The sequence below is a fragment of the Mustela nivalis genome, assembly GCF_964662115.1.
Source record: "Mustela nivalis genome assembly, chromosome: 6".
Classification (NCBI taxonomy): domain Eukaryota; kingdom Metazoa; phylum Chordata; class Mammalia; order Carnivora; family Mustelidae; genus Mustela; species Mustela nivalis.
In genome coordinates, this window is record NC_139025.1 from 75,486,081 (window position 1) to 75,512,132 (window position 26,052).

General features: G+C 40.6%; 1 protein-coding gene across 4 annotated transcripts in view; it reads left to right on the plus strand.

The window, feature by feature from the left end:
• Window positions 1–23,675, plus strand: part of MYO5A (myosin VA) — a 193,863-nt gene extending 170,188 nt beyond the window's left edge. For 2 of the 4 annotated variants that reach the window (XM_082734712.1, XM_082734714.1), the window contains 11 exons: window positions 418–616; window positions 2,921–2,995; window positions 4,242–4,335; window positions 9,981–10,127; window positions 12,512–12,666; window positions 14,620–14,709; window positions 16,497–16,647; window positions 19,748–20,030; window positions 21,905–22,079; window positions 22,715–22,795; window positions 23,049–23,675. In XM_082734712.1, coding sequence (XP_082590838.1) covers window positions 418–616; window positions 2,921–2,995; window positions 4,242–4,335; window positions 9,981–10,127; window positions 12,512–12,666; window positions 14,620–14,709; window positions 16,497–16,647; window positions 19,748–20,030; window positions 21,905–22,079; window positions 22,715–22,795; window positions 23,049–23,201 — 1,603 coding nt within the window. In that variant the 3' untranslated portion in view covers window positions 23,202–23,675. The remainder of the gene's footprint in view (window positions 1–417; window positions 617–2,920; window positions 2,996–4,241; window positions 4,336–9,980; window positions 10,128–12,511; window positions 12,667–14,619; window positions 14,710–16,496; window positions 16,648–19,747; window positions 20,031–21,904; window positions 22,080–22,714; window positions 22,796–23,048) is intronic. The other 2 variants (XM_082734713.1, XM_082734715.1) reach the window with 1 other exon arrangement.
• The last annotated feature ends 2,377 nt before the right edge of the window (window positions 23,676–26,052 follow it).

The following is a 26,052-nucleotide window of genomic DNA, read 5'->3' on the forward strand; positions in this document are numbered from 1 at the left end:
AACACTGAAATTCTTAAAGACATATTTAATCAGATTGGGACTTTGTAATCTTGCTTGTCCTCTACCCTGCAGAGTTATTCTGTGGCAAATGTACTGTCTTTGCCAACTTAAATGCTAGTTTGTCATCATTCCTTATAAACTTTCCAAAAGAACCTAAACCTGACTGTCTCTTAGGGCTTTTGAGAATTGTTATATTTGTAGCATGGTCCACAATTCAGAAAGATACAGGAGGGCAATTCACTTCTTTCCATTGCTGGCCCTTGTTTGAGCCTTTTGACTTTAACGAAGTCAGAAGTTTGCACAAACACTAAAAATTCCCCGCTTTTCCTGCCCGTGAGAATGAGCCTAATGCCTCACACCCAGCCAGCAGAGCCTCACATGTCATCTCCCTTTCCTACCTGTGTGGCTTCTCCTCAGGCTCCTGGAATCCCAGCTGCAGTCCCAGAAGAGGAGCCACGAGAACGAGGCAGAAGCCCTTCGCGGGGAGATCCAGAGCCTGAAGGAGGAGAACAACCGGCAGCAGCAGCTGCTGGCCCAGAACCTGCAGCTGCCCCCAGAGGCCCGCATCGAGGCGAGCCTGCAGCACGAGATCACCAGGCTAACCAATGAGAACTTGGTAAGCAGAGGTGCTGGGGCCACACATCCCACCGTTGGTGGTGCCTGGCCCTGCGGGACCGTCCCAGTTTCCTTTTGGTCAAACACATCTCTTTGGGCTGGGAAAAACTTGCTGCTCAACACTTGATACCCTTCTTCTCCAGCAGAGACAGAGTAAGGAAGATGTGATTATGTGGGTAGAAACGAAAAAAGCACAGGTTGTGTACAGGTCATGTTTCTGACAGAAGGCTCGGGCACGTCTGGGAGGGTTCCGGAGATCTCCCTGCACTGTGTGCTGGGCTTTGTCATCCTCGAGAACTCAGGTGACCTGCTTCCTCCACGTTGGTAGCAGATTCTCTGCCATTGCAAGGAGGTTTGCTCTGTGATGGTCACAGTAGAGACCGGGGACAAGCTTTGTGGACCTTTGGTTTCCAGGCAGCCAGCGAGGCCCTTCCTGCTCCCATCTCCAGCGGGCAGGCAGGGGTTGCAGTTACGGCCAGGGAAGGGAGATGGCAGAACGATGCAGGGCTTTTGCTTGATGTTAGCCAGAGCTCCCAGGGCAGGGTGGAGGGACATTAGGATTTAAGTTTATACATTTTTTATTCTAACAGAAGCGCAGTGAATGAGACTTTTTTTCCCCCTTGCCAGATTCTGAATGCTGGCCCAGAGTCCAAGTTATTTCTTCTTCCCTTTTTTTCTTTCTTTTACAGGAAGTATTTTCTAAAATAACTTTTATTACAGATTTGTAAATCTACTTAAGTTTGATAGATACATTTGTTACATTAAAAGTCATTGAAAAGTTATAATTCCACATTCCTATATAAAATCTATATTGTAGTGTTAGCCTGGTTTTGAGAAAAGCTATTTAGAAGTGGTATTGAGTTGTTTTGTTTTGTTTTTTTAATTCAGGGTTTTAATGAACTTTAATAAAGCAGTTTGGATTTTCCCTGAAGATTTAACAGTCTGAGTTACTATAATTAACTCCATTAGTGATCATTTACTAGTATCATCTCTTCAACCACCTTTTGTATTAATTAGATATAAAGCCCCAAAGTTTTCTTTTTCACTGTCTGTCCCTCTGAAGGCAGCTTGCTATGTGGGGGTTCATTGTGGAAATGGGAGAAGCACGTGAGGACAAGTGTTAGATTCTTTCCAAAGTGACTGAAATACCACTAATTTGTGGGGGAAAATGTTTTGAATCATGGAATATTTTTGAAATGTCATTTTATTACTCTCAATTATATTGTTGCTTAAGTTAAACTAACAGTGCTTTACTGCCTGAGAATTGATAAATATACTGAATTATAATAATTGATCAGTGTATAAATTCTGTGCTTATAAATGACTGTTCTAAAATAGAAGGCGAAACTGTGAAATCGAGATGCTTCTGGATGGCAAATTCCCAATTGTTTCGCTAAGTCAATTAATCATTTCTTTTGCAACCTTGTCTGCAGTATTAATTTTCTTGGCAGTTTTTCATAGCTAATACGACAGTAAATTAAGCTCTTAGATTCTGTGGGGTAGAGTGTCGTTCATAAGTTTCTCTGAGTTTTAGAAAACCCTCTGCAGGTCAGCTGCTTCCCATACCTCCCCGACTACTAATTCTGGAGAGTGGTTTCAAAGTTAAGTATAGGGAATAATCCAATTTTCAAAACCATTATATAGTTTCTCGGTCTTAATTGTACATCTCTTTAGGAAACACTTGAGCAGAATAGTAAAGCCCAATGGACCCACGCTTAGTATTTTTGGAAACTCTACCCTGCATAACCCACATACCCACCTACTTCCTGACATAAACATGAAGATGGCCTTTCTTCCTCCACATGTGAACATGATCCACAGGCCTCCCCCATGCTGCCTTGAGGGAAGGAAGACACACAGCTTCTCACCAGCCTTGCCAACTTCAGGCAAGAGTGCCAACATTGCCCTGATTCTCACTTCCATTTTATTTGCCTTTCTCACCCTTGTCACTGCTGCTAGCTGCAGAAAAAAAAGTACAGCAACTTGTGAGCAGATCCAAGGAGTGAAATAACCAGCTTTCTTGGAGGAATATGGGCCGTTGCTCTGTTTAACTGGCTAACTGATGGCGCCTGAGCCACAGCCTCTGAGCACATGAAAATAGATGTGTATGTGTGTATCCATATAGAATTCAAATCCTCTGTCCTGGAAAGATCAGAAGGCAGTGGCCAATGACAAATCAGCCTTTTGAGTACATCTACTGTCATTATTTGTGTTGTAAAATATTTTAAAATTGATTTTGCTGAGAGGTCACATTCCCCTCAGAGACACAGAGAAAAACAAATATCCGTTGTGCCTGTTTTTTCAGTATTTTGAGGAATTATATGCAGATGACCCTAAGAAGTATCAGTCCTATCGGATTTCACTTTACAAACGGATGATTGTATGTAAACTCAGAGTGCATTTCTGTTGTCTCCCTCGCTACCTATAGCCTCTCTTACTGAAGAGCACCCTGCTGCCCACCCCTCCTCAGGAATCTCTTCAAACACTTTCACGAGACCTGTTTCTCCCCACAGCAGTCTTATAGCCGGTGGTGTCACCTCTGTCAGTGTCCTGTGTCCACTGTCGCGTCGGGTTTGTTATTAACACGAGGCTTACAGTGTGATGGAAGCAAAATGGGATTTGAAAAACAAAGTCAAATCCCAGAAGCTCTATTGAACCCTCTGAAATGTTAGCAGCTCTTCTCTTTGGTCCAGTATCTAATTCTGTGCTGTCTGGACTGGAAAGTGAATGATTATTTGTATTTGCAGATGCTCTCCTTCACCACAGTGCGGATAATGACCACATACAGGCAGCACTGACTGACTTCTCTCCTGAGCTAGGAGTCTGCTGTTACCCACTCTCTTCTTATTTATTGATCTCTTAACACTGCCTGTGATTTGAGAATTCTTGATTAAATAGCCAGTCATTACAGACTTTTTTTAAACCCTCTCCCCTTGAATGTACTGGGTTCTTTCTTTCTTTCTTCTTCTTTTTTTTTGCATATATAGCATTTGGAATTGCTCTCTTTTTCCTCTATAAGAAAAAATTTTGTCGCCTGTGAATTTTTATGGGTGTGTTATGCTACCTGCCACTTGGATGTAGGTCATCAGATCACTTTTTATCCTTTCTTGGTGGTTATTTTTTCAAGTTACCTTTTAATTCTCCAAGGCTCTTAAGTTATAGGACTCATGTCAGCCTCTCCAAAGGGTGGGTCTCCCACACGGGTGTCAGTCAAAACACCCAACCTAAGTTCAGCCATCCTTAAAACTTCCCACGGAACTTTTTGAGCATCTATCAAAATTTATTTTGCCTCCTCCCCCTTGAGAGAAAGCATTTTACTAAAGATCAGTACATTTTATGAGCATTTAATTGTTTTACCCACATAGAAAAAGACTCCCCAGTGAGACCGCCATCCATCACGCTGTAAAAGATTTACTGTAGTGTGTATTTTAACATTTGGCTTTTATTGTAGCTGTGTTTCCATGCCTGCCAATTTTAGCCAGGTGGTGGCTCCACCAGTGAGCATTTCTGGAGCTTTTATGTAAAACTAACAGCGTTGTGCTTGTGATTTTGTGTCTGCTTTCCCTCTGTGCATTTTAGAAGGCCCATTTTGATCTTTCTGTTTTATTTCTCATTTTAATCTTTAGGATCTAATGGAACAACTTGAAAAACAAGATAAGACTGTTCGGAAACTGAAAAAACAACTGAAAGTATTTGCCAAAAAAATTGGTGAACTAGAAGGTATTTCAACATGTTTTTGTAACAATTGCCAAATCTTGATTTTGTTGTCTATACCAGTGGTCTGACAGGTGTGCATGCAAATATTATGATGATAACGGCAAACCTGACCTCTGTGGAGTGGAAATTTCCATTGTTAAGGAGGGAAAAATGTTCTTTGCGAAGAGAGAGAATTTACTCAACAAGATTCTAATGATCTTCTATGTGCTAGATGCTGTGCTTGGCAGTATAACACAGAGGTTAAGCACTTGGATTCTGGAACCAAGGTTTTTGGCTTCAACTCCCAGCTCTTCTATTAGTCATCTGGTATTGGTCAAGTTACCGAACCTCTCTATGCTTCCATTTCCCTACTTGTTAAATGGGAATGATCAATGTTAAATGATGTTTATCTGACAGTTTGTAAGGAGGAAATGAATGAATGAGTGTAAAGTGTTTAGTGTATTTCCTGACACATAGTAAATACTATATACAACTTAACTATTATTATAATTAAAGTTAGTATTAAGGATGCTATCGTGAGCAAGACAAAGTCTGTGTCTTCAAAAAATCTAATGGAGAAAAAAGAGAAACAAGAAAAAATGAATTATGATTATAAAGAAATAAGATTTTTTTAACATTTCATGATTTATATATGATGATGGGAAAACACCTTGAAAAAAATGATAAAATATCAATTGTTATTGTATACAAATGAATCTTGTTTTTTAGATTAGTGTGTTCCTTCACTATATGCCTAGATGCTAGGAGTATAGCAGTGAATGGAGATAAAGCCAGCTTTTAAGCTTAGTCCAACAATATTCTTTGTTCAAGAGACTTAGAGATCCTCTTTGGAATTGCCTTCAACCTGTGCAGTTTTGATCAAAAGGGATACTGTGCGGTCTGACTACCCCCCTGTTCTCTCAAAGTCACTCAGAGTAGTCTGGAATGTTTAGAAGGGTCTCCCATGTTAACTCTGTGTGGTTTTCATTCTTGCAACATGCCAGGTCTCTCATAACTGTCCTTGCTGTTTGGTCTTTCTGCTTCTCTTGGTGAAGTCCTGCTCATCCTTTGGGACCAAAGCCATATGTCACATTCTCAAGAGCAGCCTCTCCTGATCACCCAGACAGGCTTGATGGCTCTGGCCTCTGTGTACCACAATGGCTCACTTTTTTTGTGGTTTTCACTGTCACACTTTCAGTAATTTTTCTGTTTGAATCACTGGCTTTCTCTATGGAGATGAGCTTCCTGAGCATAGGGGACTGCCTTTTATTTTCCCTTATTTTCATAGCACCTAGGAGCACCTAGTATAGTATCTGATCTATCATAATCATTCATTAAATGTTTGTTGAATGAATAAGTAGGTTCCCAAAATATTTAGAATGGCAACATAGAAGTTTACTTTGAAGAGGATAATACCCTTTTGGTTGTACAAATGCTGAAATATTTGTTTAGAAGTCAGACAGGTTACTTTGCAGTCATAATTTATTTATAAACCTTTAATATTACATGACTCATATATTACACTAAAATTTTGAACCTCCAAATCACTCACACATGGACTATAATGTCTATGAACAAAACTTTAAAAAAAATTTTATTTGAAAAACATTTCTGCTCTTAACCCTGCTCTTAATTATGTCATGAGAGGATAATTAGACAACAGATAATTAGCCTGAACGATCTGATTTTAAGGATATTAATTAGTAGATTATTTTTTAAACTTCTTCTTCTTTTTTTTTTTTTTATTTGTCAGAGAGAGAGCGAGCGAGAGCGAGCACAGGCAGACAGAGTGGAAGGCAGAGTCAGAGGGAGAAGCAGGCCCCCCGCAGAGCAAGGAGTCCGATGTGGGACTCGATCCCAGGATGCTGGGATCATGACCTGAGCTGAAGGCAGCCGCTTAACCAACTGAGCCACCCAGGCGTCCCTAAACTTCTAATGATTTTTTCTAATATATTAGTAAAATTTGGCTTATTTAGCAAAGCCACTTATTATTTTAAGTTTTTATTCAGCTTTCTTTAATATGTATATTTTAATTGAGATAGGTTACAATATTTCAAAATGTCAGCAATTTAAGCCATTTTCCATCAGAAATCTATCTCATTAGTTAAACTACCCTGCCGGCTGTGTTCTCAAACCTATAAGTAGCATTTGAGAAGGCCCTTCATAGGTTAAACAAAAAGACACCATATTCTTAAGAAAAGTTATATTTCAAGTTAAATTATATGTATCTAAAGAATAAAATGAAATAGATGTATATGACTTGGGCTCATGCTGAGTCCTCCTCCTCCAAATTAGAGACTAAAGGTAACAAGCTCGAGGCGCCTGGGTGGCACAGTCTGTTTGGTGTCTGCCTTTGTTGGGTCATGATCCCAAAGTCCAGGGATGGAGCCCAGCACCAGGCTCCTTGCTCAGGGGGGAGCCTGCTTGGGCTCTCTCTGTCAAATAAATAAAATATTTAAATAAAATGAAATAAATAAAATAAAAACAAGCTCTTCTAATATTTTCTCTTACTATTTCTATATCCTCCACTATACAGAAAAAACAGGGAACTTTCCACAACAAAAGTACCTTTTAAGAACTAAAAGTTTTCTTGCATCTTTCTCTAAATATAACATACTTTACATTCTTCTGGTTTAAAATGGCAAGATTCTTGCCTCCTCCTATGGGCTACCCTTACTTAAGGAGACTTTTTTAAAAAAGAAACCAATGAAGCCTGTTTTTAAAACGCCAACATACATCATTTTTAGCAGAAGTTATAAAGTGAAATGGAGAGTGTTTCAAAATTTGATCTGCTTTGTGCTATATTTTAACCCAGGAGTGGGTGTTGCATCTCAACTTTCAAAGAGTCAGGGAATTTAGACCTAAAAGAATTCTAGAAATCAGTTAATTATTTCGTGGGAGTAAAAAACAGAGGCCCAGAAACCATCAGTGACTGCCAAAGTCTCAGTTCTTAAGTAGCCAAACTGGAACTAGAGCCCATGCCTTCAAGGATCACTGGCTTCTCTCTTTTGTGTCATAGTTTCCAACATAACCTCTTGACTTACACAAATTTAGTCTACTATCTCTATTAAACCTGGAATCAAGAACTTTCTGGTTCCAAAGTGAGGAAAAATAAATTTTAAAAAGTTGTCCAATTTCCCTTCCTTTTCCAGGACAAAAAATTTCAGGAATATTTTCCCCTCAAGTATAAAGAATCCAGAAAATGAAAATAGGGATTGCTTCAGGTCTTTCTAGAAGAAAACATGTATTAGACGTAGCATTGGACCAAATGATCCCCAAGGTCTTACTAGTCTTTGAAAACTGGAATGTGGTCCTGGGTTCTTTCTTTCAGGCCTTATATTTTCCTGATGCTGCATACATGAAGGTTGACATTTTATTTTAATTAGTAGATGGCTTGCTACATAAAATCAAGGTCGTGTTGAGCTGACATCCATATTTTGTTTATGAATTTTTGTAAAGACTCACATCTCTGAGGAGAATTCAAAGGTGAGAGAAAATTTTAATGAAAGTAGGGCAATTTTTGTCTCTGACGTTTTTGTACAGAACCAAAAATATCTAGATTGGAGATTTTTGCAAAAATAAAGTGAAGCTTTCTTTTATTTACTTATTTATCTATTTATTTTAAAGATTTTATTTGTTTATTTGACAGAGAAAGGGAGTTCACAAGTAGACAGAGGCAGGCAGAGAGAGAGAGGGAAGCAGGCTCCCCGCCGAGCAGAGAGCCTAATGTGGGACTCGATCCCAGGACCCTGAGATCATGACCTGAGCTGAAGGCAGAGGCTTAATCCACTGAGCCACCCAGGTGCCCCTGAAGCTTTCTTTTAATAAGGAAAATCTCCTAGTAAAAATATTTACCATATTTCATAAATTCTGAGGTACTCAATTTTTACATTTTAACATCTTAAATTAGGTTGTGTCTTTCAAAGACTATTGACGAGTTGCAGTTTAACTGGCAATGTTTTTCCTTCTTTAGTGTTCTGTAAAATAATGGTATCTCTCACTATCAGTGGATGAAATCAGTAGGCTTAAAACATTCTCTTGGGGTTAGATAGAGCCCAAATGCGACGTAATATATTGAATCTGTTTCCCCTCATAGAATCGTTTCTGTGGCTCAAAACAACTAGTACCACAGAGGGCAGAGACTTTACTCTCTTATACTTGACAAGTGGCAGATGCCACCATGGGCTGATTCTGAGACCCCCATGCTGTTATGTATAAACAGACTCCAGAAGTAATCAGTATAACACTAAATGGCTTGAATCTCCTGTCTCCTGTATAGAGACGTACATTTTACCATGCACACGAAGCACTAGATGCCACAGCCCTGACTTGTCCAGTCACAATATGGTCACTCTTTAGATAATACTGTTGACGGATGGTGGTGATATTCTGCGCTGATAATCCTGGTGTGTGATGCTGCAGCCTGAGGTGGACGAGTGTGTCACTAGGCTGTCTCTCGGCCACATAAGCAAGAACACTGGCAGGTATTGGTGTTCTCCGTGATAACCTTGTTCTGTGGAACTGGCTTCCCACAACTAACACAGGCAATCGCCCAGAGTGACGGGAAGTACTACTGATACCTTGGAGAATCAGCAAGGAGTTAAACATTCTAATGCTTCTGATCTGCATTGTTTGTTTGATAACAGATTCAACTCAGTCTATCGCTAAATAGATTTCTTAACTGCCCCTCCCTACAGATGAAAAAATAAAAAACCCTGCTTATTAGCATATATTTCCACAAACACCAAAATGACTGTGTCCTTTCCCTCCCCTTGCAGTTCCCATTTACTTCTCAATTTTGCAATGAAATTTGAGACCTTTTTCTTTTACTCCTTAGCATAACTCTTCTCTAGCACTTACCATTAACTTAGTGACCATTTTTATCATCTGAAAGGGCCATTAACCAGTGGTTGTACTTTAATGGTTACAACTTCATGGTAAGATGTGTAGCATTTGACTAAAAACAAACAAGCAAAAAACAGAATAATATTTAGGGAATCATATTAAACAGAAGTGTTTTATCTGTTCGAGATTTCTTTGGGAATAAGGGTAGCAGAGGAAAGCTAGGTTTTTGCCTCATGAGGCTTCTGTGAAAAATGATGCAGTTCACATCAACTAGTGCAAAGAAATACCATTCTGCCAGCTCTCTTAATGTGGTTTGAACTGATTGCAATGATGCATTTGAAGTAAATGTTATTTTTCTTTAATGACTGGATTCATAGAGCTAAATGTGAGAGGGAATCTTTGATGCTCTTGCTGCCTCTTTGTAGAATACTAGGTTTTTTCACCCTTCTTTGACTTAAAGTCTTAATATCTTTAACCATTATGATGGTACTGATGAGTTAACTAAAAAGTTAAACTGCTTACTTTGGGACATTTAATCTTATTACAAAGTAAACTTTATTACAAAAAAAAAAAGTTTTTGAATCAAGTAAGGTTCTTTGATGTTGATAATAACCAAGTACTAGTGGCTGTTGGAGTGACATTACCATATAATTTTGCCATCTACCCACCTAATTTTAGCAGAAAAGAATATTTAAAGAGAAAATAATTAAGTGGCAAATATGGCAAGATCTGTTGTTAAAGAATTCATTTAAAATTCCTGGAATGTAGAATCCTTGTATCTTTTCTGCCTGGAAAACATTTTCTTCTTTTTGTTTCTCATTAAGTGGGCCAGATGGAGAACATATCACCAGGACAGATCATTGATGAACCCATCCGTCCAGTCAACATTCCCAGGAAAGAAAAGGATTTCCAAGGAATGCTGGAATACAAGAAGGAGGATGAACAAAAGCTTGTTAAGAACCTGATTTTGGGCAAGTATTTTCTGCATGGGATAGAATGTCTTTCTGGTACATGTGTCATTAATGGAAAAGACTAGTCACTAATTTTTTAAATATTCAACATTGGTTAATTACATCATCATTGCAGACTGTGCATTATCCTGTTGGAGTAACATCCTGACCGTGTCATGCATTATCAGTCAAACTTCAGGGAGACTTGCCTAGGATCTACCTTTAAGATCCTTTGAGTCCAGGCCTTCTTAGCTCTGGCTACAGATTAGAATATCTGGAGAAGCTTTTAAGAAGTATTCATGTATCATCCCTATCATAGACTCGTTACCTCAGAATCTCTAGAGGGAAGAGCCTGGCCACGTCAAAACAAAAAAACAAACAAAACACACACACACGAACACAAGGGAACACAAGCAGGGGGAGTGAGAGAGGGAGAAGCAGGCTTCACGTTGAGCAGGGAACCCAATGCAGGGCTCAATCCCAGGACCCTGAGTTGATGACCTGAGCTGAAGGCAAACACTTAACAACTGAGCCACCCAGGTATCCCCACATATATTTTTTTTATCTTGGAACACTGCATCAAAAACTAATGGTGTATTTTATGGTGACTAACATAACACAATATAAAAAAGAAAAGTCTGTCAGAGGATTCTAAAGTGTAGCCACAGTTGAACGCCACAGTTCTGGGCCATTTAACTTCCTGAGTTTCATTTTTTTCCTTGCTTCCTTTCACAACTAACTATATTAAGTACAGCATTTTGGTAATAGGAAAGAAACAAAAGAATTAAGGGAAAGATTCCAGCCATGGAAGGAGAAGACTGGGCTAATGAAATGGACATGGAAGAAGCATTTTAGAGCAGTTTTGGCTTAAGGTGGGATATAAGCTTGTTGATTCTGCCAGAAGACTCTTTAAGGGAAAGTGGGAGTTAAGAGTGCACACAGCCTAAAAGCTGTGAACTAAAAAAGGGGAAAACCTCTCTGTTCAGCCTTTGCATAGCATTCCTCCTGGCAGGTGTGGGCTGACAGCAATGTGATTGGCAGTTATGCCTGATTTAATGTTCCCAGGGTTCATGGCATTAAGCTCAGTATTATACATAGGTACAAAGGCACTGAAGTTTTAACATGATCTTCATTTAGTAAAAATGTTAAGAAGCCAGTGGTTTTTAAGCATAGAGTTAACAAAGATTCATTAATTCAATAAACATTTAGTGAGCTTGTACCAAATGCTAAGCATTTTCTAGGTACTGGGTAATGAATAAAGTTTCATAATCCCTATTCTCAAAGGTCTTACATTGGGGACTTGGGGAGAATAGAGAAAATATGTATATATATATCTATATATATAGATATATATATATTATGGGGTCAAATGATAAAGAGTACAGGCAAGTATACTAGTTTATATGAAGTTGTCAGGAAAGTTCTCTTCCATAAGGTAATCTTTGGACAGAGATCAAAGGAAGTAAGGAAACAAGTCATACTGATATCTGAGGAAAGAACGTTTCAGGCAGAAAACAGTAAGTACATAGGCCCTGGGGTGGGAGCATGTCTGACATGTTCAACCAACAGCAAGAAGACTCATGTTGAATTCAATTAGATGAATGTCTTCTTGCAATTAGGATGAGAGGGAGAAATGTTACTAGAGCACAGTGAGGTGGGGAAGGGGAACAGGGCCAGACCACACAGATCATAGTGAAGATTTTTTATTTTATAAATGACTGAGAAGAGAAGCTACTTGGAAGATTTTCAGAATAAGAGTGGCATTTGTGTATAGAGTTACTCTGATCATTGTGTGAAAAAGGTACTACTGGAGAACAGGGGATGAATCAGGGAGGCAAGTCTGGAAGCCATCACCACAGCCCAAGAGAAGATGATGGTGGCCTATTGTAAGGTAGCTAGTAGAGTAAGTAAGTTTCTGGGTGTGTTTTATAGGTAGAGCCAACAGGATTTATTGTTGGATTAGATGTGTGGTGTGAGAAAACAAAGGATTCAAAATATTAACAAAGCATATAACCCAAGAAACCGGAAGTCTGGAACAGCCTATTTCCTGAGAGGGGCACAACTCCCAGAAGGTCAGGTTCCACCAGGAACCATTGGTTTCATTTGGGATGGACTCCGTTTGACATGTGTAAGCAGAGGTGTCAAGAAGGCAGTTGATACACGGAACTGGAGTTCAAGGGAGAAACCAGGGCGAGAGATACAAATTTGGAAGTTCTAAGATTTGCATATCCCACCCGTAACAATTTCTCTACTTGATGAACTATTAAAATATACTTTTTAAATATGATCTCTTAACCATGAATGATTGAATTCTTTCATGAGAACTGTGCTTTGATATCTCACAAAGCATTCCTCACGAAGACTTTCAATGTTATATAAGATTATTTTTCATCATTTCCTTTCAGAACTGAAGCCACGTGGTGTGGCAGTCAACTTGATTCCAGGGTTACCAGCGTATATCCTGTTCATGTGTGTCCGACATGCTGACTATCTGAATGATGATCAGAAAGTAAGGTCGTTGCTAACATCAACTATTAACAGCATCAAAAAAGTATTAAAGGTCAGTTCATGTTCAATAAAATTCTCCTAGTGAACATTAATGACGACAGAATCTGCACCAAGGTCTTTTCCTTCCTTCGATTGGGGATAAGTTGCCCGATATGAACACTTTCCAGTCTTCATTGGTAACTTCCACTATAGGAAACAGTCTTTGTTGCAACATGTCTATATGCCTTCATGTACAATGGAGCGCAGGTTGATGAGTAATCAAAATTAATTTAATGTAATTACATTAAGTTGCACAGTAAATTAAGTGTTCATAAACAGAAATAGTCTGTTTTGAGATCTTACAAGTAAATTAAAAATATTTAGTGTGGTCCTAGTATGATGCTCTAGTTAAAATGGTTTTAAAAAAGTTCAATACGACATGGGTCATTCATAAAGAAGATTTCTGATAAAACATTAAAATATTTCTTCCAACTTTTCTTCCTGTTATTCTTCAGCTCACCCTATAATTTCCTTGTTCCCTGAAATGCCTGGTTCCACGTGAGAAGCAACACACAGATACTAAGCAGAGAGGAAAGACTTGGGAAAGGCAGCGGAATTATGTAATAGAGCAGAAAGCCCTGCCTAACTCAGTAATCACCGAGTCACCTTGCATAATCCTCTTGCCTCTCTAGAAAGACAGTGAACATTATACTTAACTTTAACTCACGTGTTTCTGTGAGGAGCTAAGAGACTGTGCTCCAAGTACTTTGCTTTCTGATTATCTAACTGAAGTTGGATGAGAACCTTCAGAATTAAGATAAGTGGCTAGTTAACATAGCCACTGGATGCTCTCACATCTAAGGTGTCTTTCATGCACTGTTTTGTTTTAATTGTGGTAAAATATACGAGATATAAAATTTACCACTTAGCCATTTTTCAGTGCACTGTTCTGTGGCATTAAGTGTGTTCACGTTGTTGTGCAGCCGCTATCACTGCCCACCTCCAGAACTTTTCCTTCTTTCCCACCTGAAGCTCTGTCCTCATGAAACACAAGCCTCCCTGCAGCCCCTGGGAGCGAGCCTTTGACAAACACAGGTTCCCCGTCCCTCCTGGGCAGTTTTGGATGGAGTTAGCTTGTTACTGAAGCATGGAGCTTCTGAAGATTTAACATTTAAGAATTGATGAATGTCTTCTGTTATAACTCACTTCATTTTTGGTGTATCGTTGCTATAGTGCATTTAGCCTGCAAGTTTTACTAATTTCTAAGTCAGCTCTTACAAACACAGCAAAACCGAATCATATTTTCACCCTCTTATCCTAATTGCATAAAGATATCTATCTAGTTTGACTATTTATTATACCAAATTGTTTAAAAATTTAAAAAGAGTGCGTACTCACATATAGCACTCTTTTGATGCCATTCAAAATTGATGTGAGTTTGTCTCCCGTCCCAGTTTTGAACTGAAATGTATTTGCATCAATTCCCTGTTCTGATTTAGCAGCTGGTTGTTAGACCTAGTCCTGCTGTAGAGCCATTCAGCTTCCCCTCTCTCCTATTCTGCACAGGACTCCCTCTACCCCATTTCTCAGTCTCTGCTCAGGAGTTGTATCTTATTGTTGACCAAATTTGTAACCTAGTCTGGGTTTCAGCACTTCATAGTCTGGGACATCCCTTTGTGCTTTCAGACCTTTCTGATACCCTGATCCTGAGGGAAGTGAGTTGGGGTAAGCTGTGGTATGATGAATTTTTTAACTCCATGTAACTGCTGAAAGGGACTGCTAAACTAACATCACCTAAGTGGGCATCCTTTTCTAATGGCAAGAAAATAGATGCTGAGCAAAATAACAACCAAACAACAAACACAGGGTTGAAATTTTCTAGCAATGATGTAAGATTTACAATTGCAATGTGATTTATTTTTGTAATTATCATGTAACTGAAAAAAGTGGGCCTTCTGGTGTCTGCTTACTTTCAGGTTGCTATTTCCATAAGGAAAAGTGAATTTAGCCTTTTTCTCTCTTTCAGAAAAGAGGTGATGATTTCGAAACTGTCTCCTTCTGGCTCTCTAACACATGCCGATTTTTGCACTGTTTGAAGCAGTACAGTGGGGAAGAGGTGAGGAAACCTTGATTACAAAACCCGCATGATGTACTTTCGTCTACCCTCTTTAAGGAAAAACTTAAAAGCATGAACATTTAACCATTTGTTAATTTAAAGATTTTATTTATTTGAGAGAAAGAGAGCAAGTGAGAGAGAGAAAGCATGAGCAGTGGAAGGGGCAGAGAAAGAGGGAAAAGCAGTCTTCCTGTTGACCAGAGAGCCCAACATAAGACTCCATCCTAGGACCTTGAGATCATGACCCAAGCTGAAGGCAAATGCTTAACCTACTGAGCCAGCCAGGCGCCCCCCAGTTTTTAATTTAGAAACCTGCATTCAGAGGTAGGTTGGAAGCTCATAGCTTTGTTTGATGTTCATTGTTTATGAAACAGTGAATTGGAGAGCAACATAGTTTCTTCCTCTGAGAGTTTGTATTATGAGAAAGCATAGCCGAAATAAAATGAGCATTAGTTAATGAATTGTTATGAGCAGTGAAACCTCTTGTCAGTATGCGGAAAGTGGACTTTTCAGGGACTGATATGAGAAATAGTAAACAATTTAAAGAAATTCATCAATTTTGGCTTTCCATAGTACATAAAAGGTGATCAAACTGAAGCATATTTCTTTAGATTGATCCAAAAACATTCTGTTTTTATTTACAGTGATATGTTCATCAGGTGTTTGATAGACTTAAAAACTATGTGATATATTAATAATTATTCTTTATTAAGGTCTACTGAGTATATATCAGACAGCACTTCTATACACTCTTGTTACTTAATTCTTACAGCATCTCTGTGAGGTAGGAATTACAACCCAGTTTTACAGATAAGAAAACTGAAGTTTGGTGATGTTCATCAACTTGCCCAGATCCTCTTAGTCAGAAGGAGCAGAGCTGGGGCTCTGGAGCCGTCAGCCTCTGCAGCCTGTGCCCCTACCCACTGCTGTCCATGCCTTCCATTTTTTGCCTGGAGTGCAGGTGGAGAAGCTGACCAGTAGTATTTTCTGGGCACCCAGAGGCTAGAGCAGAGGGTTGTCCTGGAAAATTATGGAAAACATAAATACCAGTAAGATACAGCCCCTGGGAAGGTGGGACAGATAGACTAGAATTCCTCTGAGGTGCCATCAGCTGTCCTGTCAGTCCCCATTTCTAGACTGAGTTGTCAGGTAGTCTGTAGGGAGGCTCGACTTCAGGTGGAGTTTATCAAGCAGGCAATGTTTGACACATTACATGCCTGTACAGTTGGTTTTCCATTTTAACTAATACCACCAAAAAATTCCATTCTATGCTTGGACTGGAAATCATATATGGTTACCATGAAACATAATAAAGGGAAATTTTTTATTTATTCACCGATCTCAGTAGAAATTGGTCTGTTTTAAAAAGATTATGTATGCTTTTCGGGTGCAGTATTTACAAATAGGACTCTGTTTAACAGAACTGAAGTTAAGAGGTTAGTACTTTAGATAATTCATTGTTTGGCAGTAAATGTGTTGCATCATAAGTAAAAACAGTCATTAATTTTTTTCTAATTAAGTTCCCCCATTTTGTTTCACTGACGTGGTTATTGGAAAGGGTTAACCTCTAGCTTGCCAAGTGTAGATATTACTCAAAAGCTAATAAGTGGCGGGAGAATACGATGGAAACAAACACACAGAGCATTTGAGAATGACTCTGTGGCCTTCGAGAGTGGAACAGGTGGAAACTCTTCAGAGAGACGACAGCAGGGGAATCTGATCAAACAGAGGTGTTAGAAGAGGCATTTTCTTTCATTGGTGTCAGTAACTTTGCTTTCTGATTCTAGGGCTTTATGAAACACAACACATCTCGCCAGAATGAACACTGCCTCACCAATTTTGACCTGGCAGAGTACCGGCAGGTGCTAAGTGACTTGGCTATTCAGATCTACCAGCAACTCGTGCGGGTGTTAGAGAATATCCTTCAGCCCATGATCGGTAAGGCGAGGGCAGGGTTGATGTCGAGGTCTCTCTGGCCTAGCAGCCACACTTGTTTGGAGGCCTGTCTTCACACAAAGAGCATAAAGCAGTAAGACTCAATCCTGAACTTAGCTGAGTCATGCTGGAACCTCAGCTGTGACTAACTGGGATATGTCAAAATTACTGCTTCCACGTGACTGAGGCGACAGGATCTAGTCAATCTCCCCACTGGGTGGTGCCTGTCCCTTGAGACTGGGCTCTGCTCTAGACCCAGCGATATATACATATCTTGTCCACTTTTCAAAAGCACTTTAAACTTTGGCCTAAGAAACTGCAACCCAGGGCCTCCTTGGGGTCCACTTAAAACACAGGAGGCCAGGGAGGGTTTGCACTTTGGCTATTAGGCTCCAGTCAGAGGGCTCGGGCCACAAGAATAGGTCTCAGATGCTCAATCTCAAGGCCCCTGTGGAATTGTCAAAGGCAGTTTTGTTTAAAGTAGTGGTCTCTCACTGATAAGTGACTGGAGTGTGCACAGTGGTGTTTCTGTATATGTGTACTTAACTAGTGTACCTCTCTTTATATGTGTTTACTCTGTCTGGGTGTACTACAAACATACATTCCCTTGGAATGTGTAGCATATATGAAGTAGAAATTAGGAGGCATATATAAGTTGCAGGCTGTTAATTTTGAATGAACTGAATTAAATTTGTTTTAAGTTATCAAACTCTTATCTTTGGGCAAATTATCAGCAGCTTTTTTTTTTTTTTTTTAATATTTCACTTATTTAACGGTGAGAGGGAGACAGAGTGAGAGAACACAAGCTCCCCAATGAGCATGGAGCCCCATGCGGGGACTCGATCCCAGGACCCTAGGATCATGACCTGAGTCGAAGGCAGACACTTAACTGACTAAGCCACCCAGGCACCCCTATCAGCAGCTTTTCTTTATTATTTTTTTAAAGATTTTTATTTATTTATTTGAGAGAGAGACAGGGAGAGAGAGCATGAGTGAGGAGAAGGGCAGAGAGAGAAGCAGACTCCCCGTGGAGCCGGGAGCCCAATGCGGGACTCGATCCCAGGACTCCGAGATCATGACCCGAGCCGAAGGCAGTTGTCCAACCAACTGAGCCACCCATGCGTCCCTATCAGCAGCTTTTTAAGACCACTCCCAGCTACCCTTTCTTTTCCCACACATGTTTTCCACATTTCTACAACCTCGTCATTGCCCTTAGTATTCTGTCTTCCATCGCACACCCACAGTTAACCAAGCAGAAACATGAAAGGCTGAGGAAGCCATGGGAGATGGCAGTGAGTCCCTCAGGAAGTGACATCTGGGGTGAGTTCTTCAGTTGTCCCCTGACAGTTGTGTATTCATAGCAGTGTCAGTTAGCTCAAATGTAAAAGGCGACACAGATGCACAGAAGGTCAATTTCAGCCAGTGTTTCTTCTACTTTTGCCTATTTTTTTTTTTGGCTAAACAGGAAGCTTACCTCTGAGATGTCCCACTTTAAGCCACCATGCCCATCTCCCAGGGATCTGATAGCAACCACCAAAGTTTTGTGTCAGTGTGAGGTTCTGTGGAAACTGGTTAGTACTGTGAGCTATAAAATGAATAAGACATATAAAAAGATGAACCAGGAGTGGCCCTACTCTCAAGGGGCTACCAGGCCAGGGGTGATCCTCCCACAACCATCCTAGAGGAGGCATAAGCCAAACACTGTGAGGCCACAGTGGAGGGAGCAGCAATGACCCAGATTTGAGAAGACCAAGTCAGGGGAGGCTGACACTAACTCGAGTCTTCTCTGCTACTGCGGGAAGCTCCAGACAAGGAAGGGTCCATCTTTCCAGCCCCACACAACCATGCGCTCCCAAAGCTTCTCTTCACTGCCCAGGCTCCTGCTGTCCTTGCTACTTGGTTTGCCTGTGGGGCTCAGACCTCCTTGGGGAATCTCTTCTCCTCTCTCTAATCTCTGTGTCTTTCTCAAAAACTCTTCCAAGGTATCACAAGCTTGGAGCGCCTGGATGGCTCAATTGGTTAAGTAAGCATCTGCCTTCAGCTCAGGTTATGATCCCAGGGGCCTCGGATCAAGTCCCACATCAGGCTCCTTGCTCAGTGGGGAGCCTGCTTCTCTCTCTGCCATTCCCCCAGCTTGTGTTATCTGGCTCTCTTTCTCTCTATCAAATAAATAAATAAAATTTTTAAAAAGATTTTATGTTTATTTGACAGAGTGAGACACAGCAAGAGAAGGAACACAAGAAGGGTGTGGTGGGAGAGGGAGAAGCAGGCTTCCCGCTGAGCAGGAAGCGCAATGTGGGGCTTGATCCCAGGACCCTGGGATTATGACCAGAGCCAAAGGTAGTTGCCTAAAAACTGAGCCACCCTGGTGCCCCAAATAAATAAAATCTTAAAAAAAAAAAATCACAATCTTTTGCTAATACAAGCTGGGCTGCTTTGTATTTTAGAAAATGCGCCATTAAGATTTCTTAATTTCCGGGGCGCCTGGGTGGCTCAGTGGGTTAAAGCCTCTGCTTTCAGCTCAGGTCATGATCTCAGGGTCCTGGGATCAAGCCCCGCATCGGGCTCTCTGCTCAGTGGGGAGCCTGCTTCCTCCTCACTCTCTGCCTGCCTCTCTGCCTACTTGTGATCTCTGTCAAATGGATGAATAAAATCTTAAAAAAAAAAAAAAGATTTCTTAATTTCATGGGTAAATTTTTGCATTTAAGAATTATTCCTTCAGGGGCGCCTGGGTGGCTCAGTGGGTTAAAGCCTCTGCCTTCGGCTCAGGTCATGATCCCAGGGTCCTGGGATCGAGCCCCGCATCGGGCTCTCTGCTCAGCAGGGAGCCTGCTTCCCTTCCTCTCTCTCTGCCTGCTTCTCTGCCTACTTGTTTCTACTACTACTGTCTGTCCAATAGATAAATAAAATCTTTAAAAAAAAAAAAAAGAATTACTCCTTCATTAAAGTTTAAAATCTGGAAGCCCTTTTTTTGAAAGTTCTTATCCCCTCTCTTGATACTCATTTTCCTAAATTGAATGTGTGAGAGTGTGTGCGTGCCTGTATGAGCCGGTGTGTGTGCACATGGACCAGGCGTCCTCTAACACTTGAACTCCTCCTGCAGTCTCCGGCATGCTGGAGCATGAAACCATTCAGGGCGTGTCTGGGGTGAAGCCCACAGGGCTAAGAAAGCGAACCTCCAGCATCGCGGATGAGGGCACCTACACGCTGGACTCCATCCTCCGGCAGCTCAACTCCTTCCACTCAGTCCTGTGTCAGCACGGCATGGACCCTGAACTGATCAAGCAGGTGGTCAAGCAAATGTTCTACATCGTGGGGGCCGTCACCCTGAACAACCTCCTGCTGCGCAAGGACATGTGCTCCTGGAGTAAAGGCATGCAGATCAGGTGAGCGGAGGCCGGTTCCTGCCCTGTGTCCAGACAGGGTGCGGGGTCTGCTGCCACCAGCTATGCAGCCAGGGACGACACACAAGGAGCTGTTTTCTCTGGCCTGGCTGGCTCCACTTTCGTGAGTGACTGCTTCAGACTGTGCCTTTCAGCAGGTCCTCCCCTCCACTACTGGGGAACCCTGCTCCCCCAGGACACTGACTTGTTAGAGGGAATGGAGAGATGATAAAAAATACTTTGAGTTGAGATAGCTGCTTCCTCATCTTTTGTGTCTGTTTTAATTGTACATAAGAAAATACCAAATTTTTTATAAAGAAGATTTCTAATGTTTGATTTCTCTTAGAAATTTATTTTGACAAAATACCTTTTTGTACCATGGCAGCAAGAGCATGTCTAATAGATCTCTAACTGGAAATGTGCCCCTCTGTCTTTTAAGAAAGTGTGAACTCAGCTTTATGACCAGCTACCCCTCAGCATAAGCCATTATCATAATAGAATTGATTTTTTTGCAAATAATTTTTTTTTGAAGATTTTATTTATTTATTTGAGAGCTAGTGAGAGATAGAGTATGAGTAGGGGAGCAGCAGAGAGAGAAGCAGGCTCCCTGCTGAGCAGGGTGCCCAACTTGGGGCTTGATCCTAGGATCCTGGGATCATGACCTGAGCCAAAGACAAATGCTTAACTGACTGAGCCAATCAGGGGCCCCAGCAAATCATTTGTTTAAAACAGAATAGTCACCGGGCGCCTGGGTGGCTCAGTGGGTTAAGCCGCTGCCTTCGGCTCAGGTCATGATCTCAGGGTCCTGGGATCGAGTCCCACATCGGGCTCTCTTCTCCGCAGGGAGCCTGCTTCCCTCTCTCTCTCTGCCTGCCTTTCTGCCTACTTGTGATCTCTGTCTGTCAAATAAATAAATAAAATCTAAAAAAAAAAAAAAACCCAAAACAGAATAGTCACCAAGAGAGGAAAATAGGATCTCTCCTACATAAGTTTTTAGTTAATCTCAGGAAACCTTGGCATTCTTTTCAAATTTTCCATTCTGACACACATCCATTTGAGTTAACATTAAAAAGATATTGCCTTCATTCAGGTTGTAGAATTTACTTGTCTTTATAAGCTTTGTTTATGTATTTCTCCATACAGTGAGGCGCTGTCGTAATATCATACTGCCTCCTATTTGCCTGACCGCAAAGTTCTGATCGTGTGTCCATGTAGCATTTTAGCATGAGAACTACTGTCACCTGGTTGACCACTTCTTGAAACCTCAGCATCTGTGTGATTTCTACATCTCTTGCCACATCTGGGGTCTCTGTCTCTTCCATGCTCCCCCCGTGCCCGCACTTACCTTTTCTTCTATCCCTGGGCTTCTGTAGGCTACTACTCTGTCACCCAGGCTCTTCCCTAAAGAGGGCTGTGGCACAAGTTCTATGTGGGAACATCTTGTTTTTTGTGACTACCCTGGAATTTGACTGAAGGAGGAAACGGTACTCAAAGGTTATCATTTCTCTCCTCTGACTTGTAAAAGAAGCTAGAAAGCCTTTTTTGGTCAGCTGTTTAATAAGGACACGGCAATGTGGGATGTTCTATTTTGATTTTCAGCAAGTTTAATTTCATAATTTTTGCCGTAAGGCTCCATTTCTACCTTCCATTGAAGTTAATTATATCCTCTAGTCATTTACTCTTATATAATTATGATTATAAACCTCATGGCTATAATAAAATTTTAAGCACAGCTGGTAAGATTTAAGAAAATTGAACAAAAATACTGCCTGTCATTTTCACTGAGATTCCTGACAAAGCTGTACATAAAAAATTAAGACATTTATGACAACATTCAGTAAATTTGCATTCTCTCCCTCTCTCTCTTTTTGGCATAGGTACAATGTCAGTCAGCTGGAAGAATGGCTGCGCGACAAGAACCTGATGAATAGCGGGGCTAAGGAAACCCTGGAACCGCTCATTCAGGCTGCTCAGCTCTTGCAAGTGAAAAAGAAGACAGATGACGATGCAGAAGCCATTTGTTCCATGTGCAGTGCTCTAACTACTGCCCAGGTGAAGCGCCTCCCCCTGCTGAGAGACACTGTAGCAGTCAGCAAGGGTGACACTTAGGGAAGTGAGAAGCCCCCCAGCCATTGCTCTCATCTCTGAGCTGGCTTCACATGTGTTGGACAAGGCATTTGAGGACAGTGGCAACAGCACAAGACAAGACAAAGGCATAAAATGAGCCCATTTTTCTTTTGCCAGTTATTTCTGTGTTGGCTCCTGCACTTTCTTAATGTTCTTTTTGTGTCTCATAATGTAGGCATCTTACCTACATTATATGTACACTCTGTATAGAAAGCAGCTGGATAGAAACAAGGGACACTAGTAACGGTTGCCACTTGGGTAAACTGAGAAGATTAAGCAGGACCCTTTTCCTTTTCATGTTGTGTTCTTTTGTGTACTTGGTTGTTTTTCCAAATTTATATTGCTTCTTAAAATATACAAATATTACATTAATACATTCTTATTTAAAAAATTCACATAGTAAAGTTAAATATGCTTTTAGACCAGCTCTCTCTCTCCCCTTAACCCAGCCCTGAGCAGAATTACAGACTTATTCATAGATTCTTTTACTTTTCCAGGTTATAAGTACCCAGTGTGTGTTTGATAATATGCTAAAAACTTTGATCATTTCATTCTCACAGATTGTCAAAGTGTTGAATTTGTATACTCCAGTTAATGAGTTTGAAGAAAGAGTCTCTGTATCGTTTATTCGTACTATACAGGTAAGATCTCCCAAGCTTTCTTTTTCAGTTTTCTGAATGAAAATTTTACAGTTTATTGAGAGAAAATGTGTTTTATTATTGTGTTATCTCATTTTAACAGTGTATTACCTTTTTGATAACAGCTTATTAGAGAAAGGAAGTGTTTTAAAAACATTCTATATTAGTTGAGGACTTCTTGGTATATTTTTGGTGGGGGAGAAATCTTTACAAAGAACTGACGCGCTGTTTGTTGTTGTTTTTTTTTTTATCTCAGATGCGTTTACGAGACAGGAAAGACTCGCCTCAGCTGCTCATGGATGCTAAACACATCTTTCCTGTCACCTTTCCTTTCAACCCATCCTCCCTCGCCCTGGAAACCATCCAGATTCCAGCCAGCCTGGGCCTGGGATTCATATCACGGGTCTGAAAGTGACGCGATGCCAAGGCAAACAGGGACAGTAAGAACCCATTATTTCCAGTGAGCTACTGAACAGACATTTTTAAAGAGACAGCACTACTTATCTTTCCAATGAGAAGTTATTAACTGGAAATCTCCCTGAACACTTTCATCACCTGGGGATGAACGATAGGCTTCTTTGTGCCGTGTTACCTTAATAGCAACACTCAGCCTGGACCAGTTAGGTATCCCGGGGTACATGCAGGTGAATGACAGAAGGAGGGGGGATTTGCTTTAGTCCTTAGCACTGCATCTGAGTGGTACGGTAAACATGTAAATTCCAGGTATGAGTGTTGTTAGGAAAGCACCCACAAGGAGCCTCCCCGGCGCGGACCAGAAGAATTGAAAGAAAAATTGCCATTGAGTACATATCATATCAGTTCAGGAATCAGTTATGTTGATGTTGTCAAAGTTGATCAAAGAAATAAACTGGCAATATGTAAAGTACTTGTCAAGTAACTTCCTTCTATGTGTCCCTATGCTATAGAGATCTTAAGAGAATATTGGTTTGCCATATAGCATAGAAGTGCATTTGTACTGTAGTTTACTGAGCATTTTAAATTGCTGCTACATACTGTGTTCTTTAATATATAAGCGATATTCTCATTAGGCACTACAACAATAAGCTTCTCTTTTATCAACTCTGTTTACAATTCAGTCAGATCAGTTTTAACTGGATTATGTGCAAATATATACAGATTCACCTGCACAAGTAGCAGACACTGGCAAGTCATGTAGAAATATGACAAAATGTTTGACATTTAGGGATAGGATTAGACAAAGTGGCTGTTGTTGATGTCATTATTTATTCAGAATGTATTACATTGATGTGCTCATTAATCTTCCCTGGGTGGATATCACATCGGGGTACAGTGTTCTGTGAAGTGACTTATTTTTAGTTCCCAGACCAGATTCCTGCACTGCATATTTTCAGTACTGACAGGTTTTCTTTCTTCTTCTTAATTTATTAAGAATTAATCTCAGTCACTATCTAGGGAAGATTCAGGTCTTGAAACCTTGATTATCCTATAAATTATGCAAAAGAAGGTGTGTAATAAATAACTATGGTTCCATTTTCGTAAGCTTAGCAACTTCTATAAATGTTCTCAGTACCACTAGATACTTTAAAGAGCATCATATTAGGAATACTTTAAGACTTATGTAAGAAATATCTGAAGATTGCTAAATTTTACAGAGGATATGTTTCAATAAGACCCAGATCCTGTAAGTTTCATTCTGAAATCCTAACTAAGCATCTTCTCAGTTTTTCCTGGAAATCCTGAACAGTGGGTCTTTCAGGTTGTGCAAGAACAAGTTCTTAGCTTTCATTAGAAACTCTGGTTCTGAATTATAAACATAGATTTATATAACTTAACTGTTAGGTGGTCTATGAAAAAATGACATCTTATTAAAACATGTGCAATATTAATGGAAGTCAGTTTCAAATCATGATAAAGATTATCATTAAAAGATTAACACTGTCTTTTAACTTATTTGGGCCTCACATTCCTCATTTATATAATAAGAAGGTTGGACCCTCGCACATCTGAAGTTTCTCTCCTCTCAGCACTCGGATCATAGAGAAATGAGGTGCAGTTACTCAGTGAATTCACCCTTGAATAGAAAGATCAGTGTTTGGTGCCTCTTAATCCTGGGGGATTAATTAAATGTAAAATCACAAGTTGGTGTAGATATAACCTTTCTCAAATGTACATGATTTTTACATGCTTTTCGAAAGTGGATTTGTTTGGGTAATTTTTACTGAATCATGTACTGCTGTATTCAGGTTGGATACATTTATTTATTTGCAAAATCAACCAAAAACACTACTGATTCTTTCAGGTTCTCTTAGTTTTCACCAGTTGTCAATGTGGTTTTCAATGAACAATGAGCTCTTGTAATCTTTTGGTTAGTGCAAAATGTGCCAGAATACTGACTCATTGCATAGGGGAGATGATTAAAAAAAAAAAAAAAAATTGCCACCATGGTGTAGGCAGTCCACCTTAGACCAGGAAATCCTTCCAGGTCCTTTCCCAGCTTAGTCCCTGTGTAACATGTCTTGTGCACAACCTGCATCTTATCAGGTCCTCAACAGCACACTGTAGCTTCTGCTGCCATCGCAGTCTTTATATCCTACCCCGACAGCTCTTAGCCTGAAACATCTCTCTCTTGTCTCCTGCCTTTCTGCTGGAAAGTGCTGGAAACTCTGTTCCACACCTTGGCCAGAATCTCTCCTGTTCAGTGATGGTCACACGAAGATTCTACTGTTCCAGGCTCCACTTTCCTCTGAGGCCTACCCAGGACCCCAGATGGGGATCTGAATTAACTTCTCTTGGCAGCCTAAATATCTTTAGTCATGACAAGAATACCTTACAACCAGGGAGCCGCAAGACCTGGTAAACAACTCCGTTTACTCCGTTACTTTCTGGAGGACACAACAGTAATCTGCTGACTAGGGGTTTCCTTTAGCGCCTCTGAGGACAGCTCACCCTCTCTCCAATCAGCTTTCTCACCCAGCTTAAAACCTACCTTCCCCAGCCCTCCACCCGCCCATTCTACTGTTCACTCTTTCCCTTCTCTCAGCTGAGCCATGCATCACATCACCCACCTGCTCACCGACTCTGACCATGTGGAAGGCAGTGAATGGTGTCAGTCCTCAGATGCCCCTCTGGCCTCCCTTCAGGCTGATATTTGTTGTTCTCACTTCTCGGCAGCACATTCTTTAACATCATCTCTAATTTGCCTTTTCATATTTCCCCTGTGACACACAGTGGGAATTCAGAGAAAGATCTTGAAAGAACACGGTTCTGTCCTAACAGCT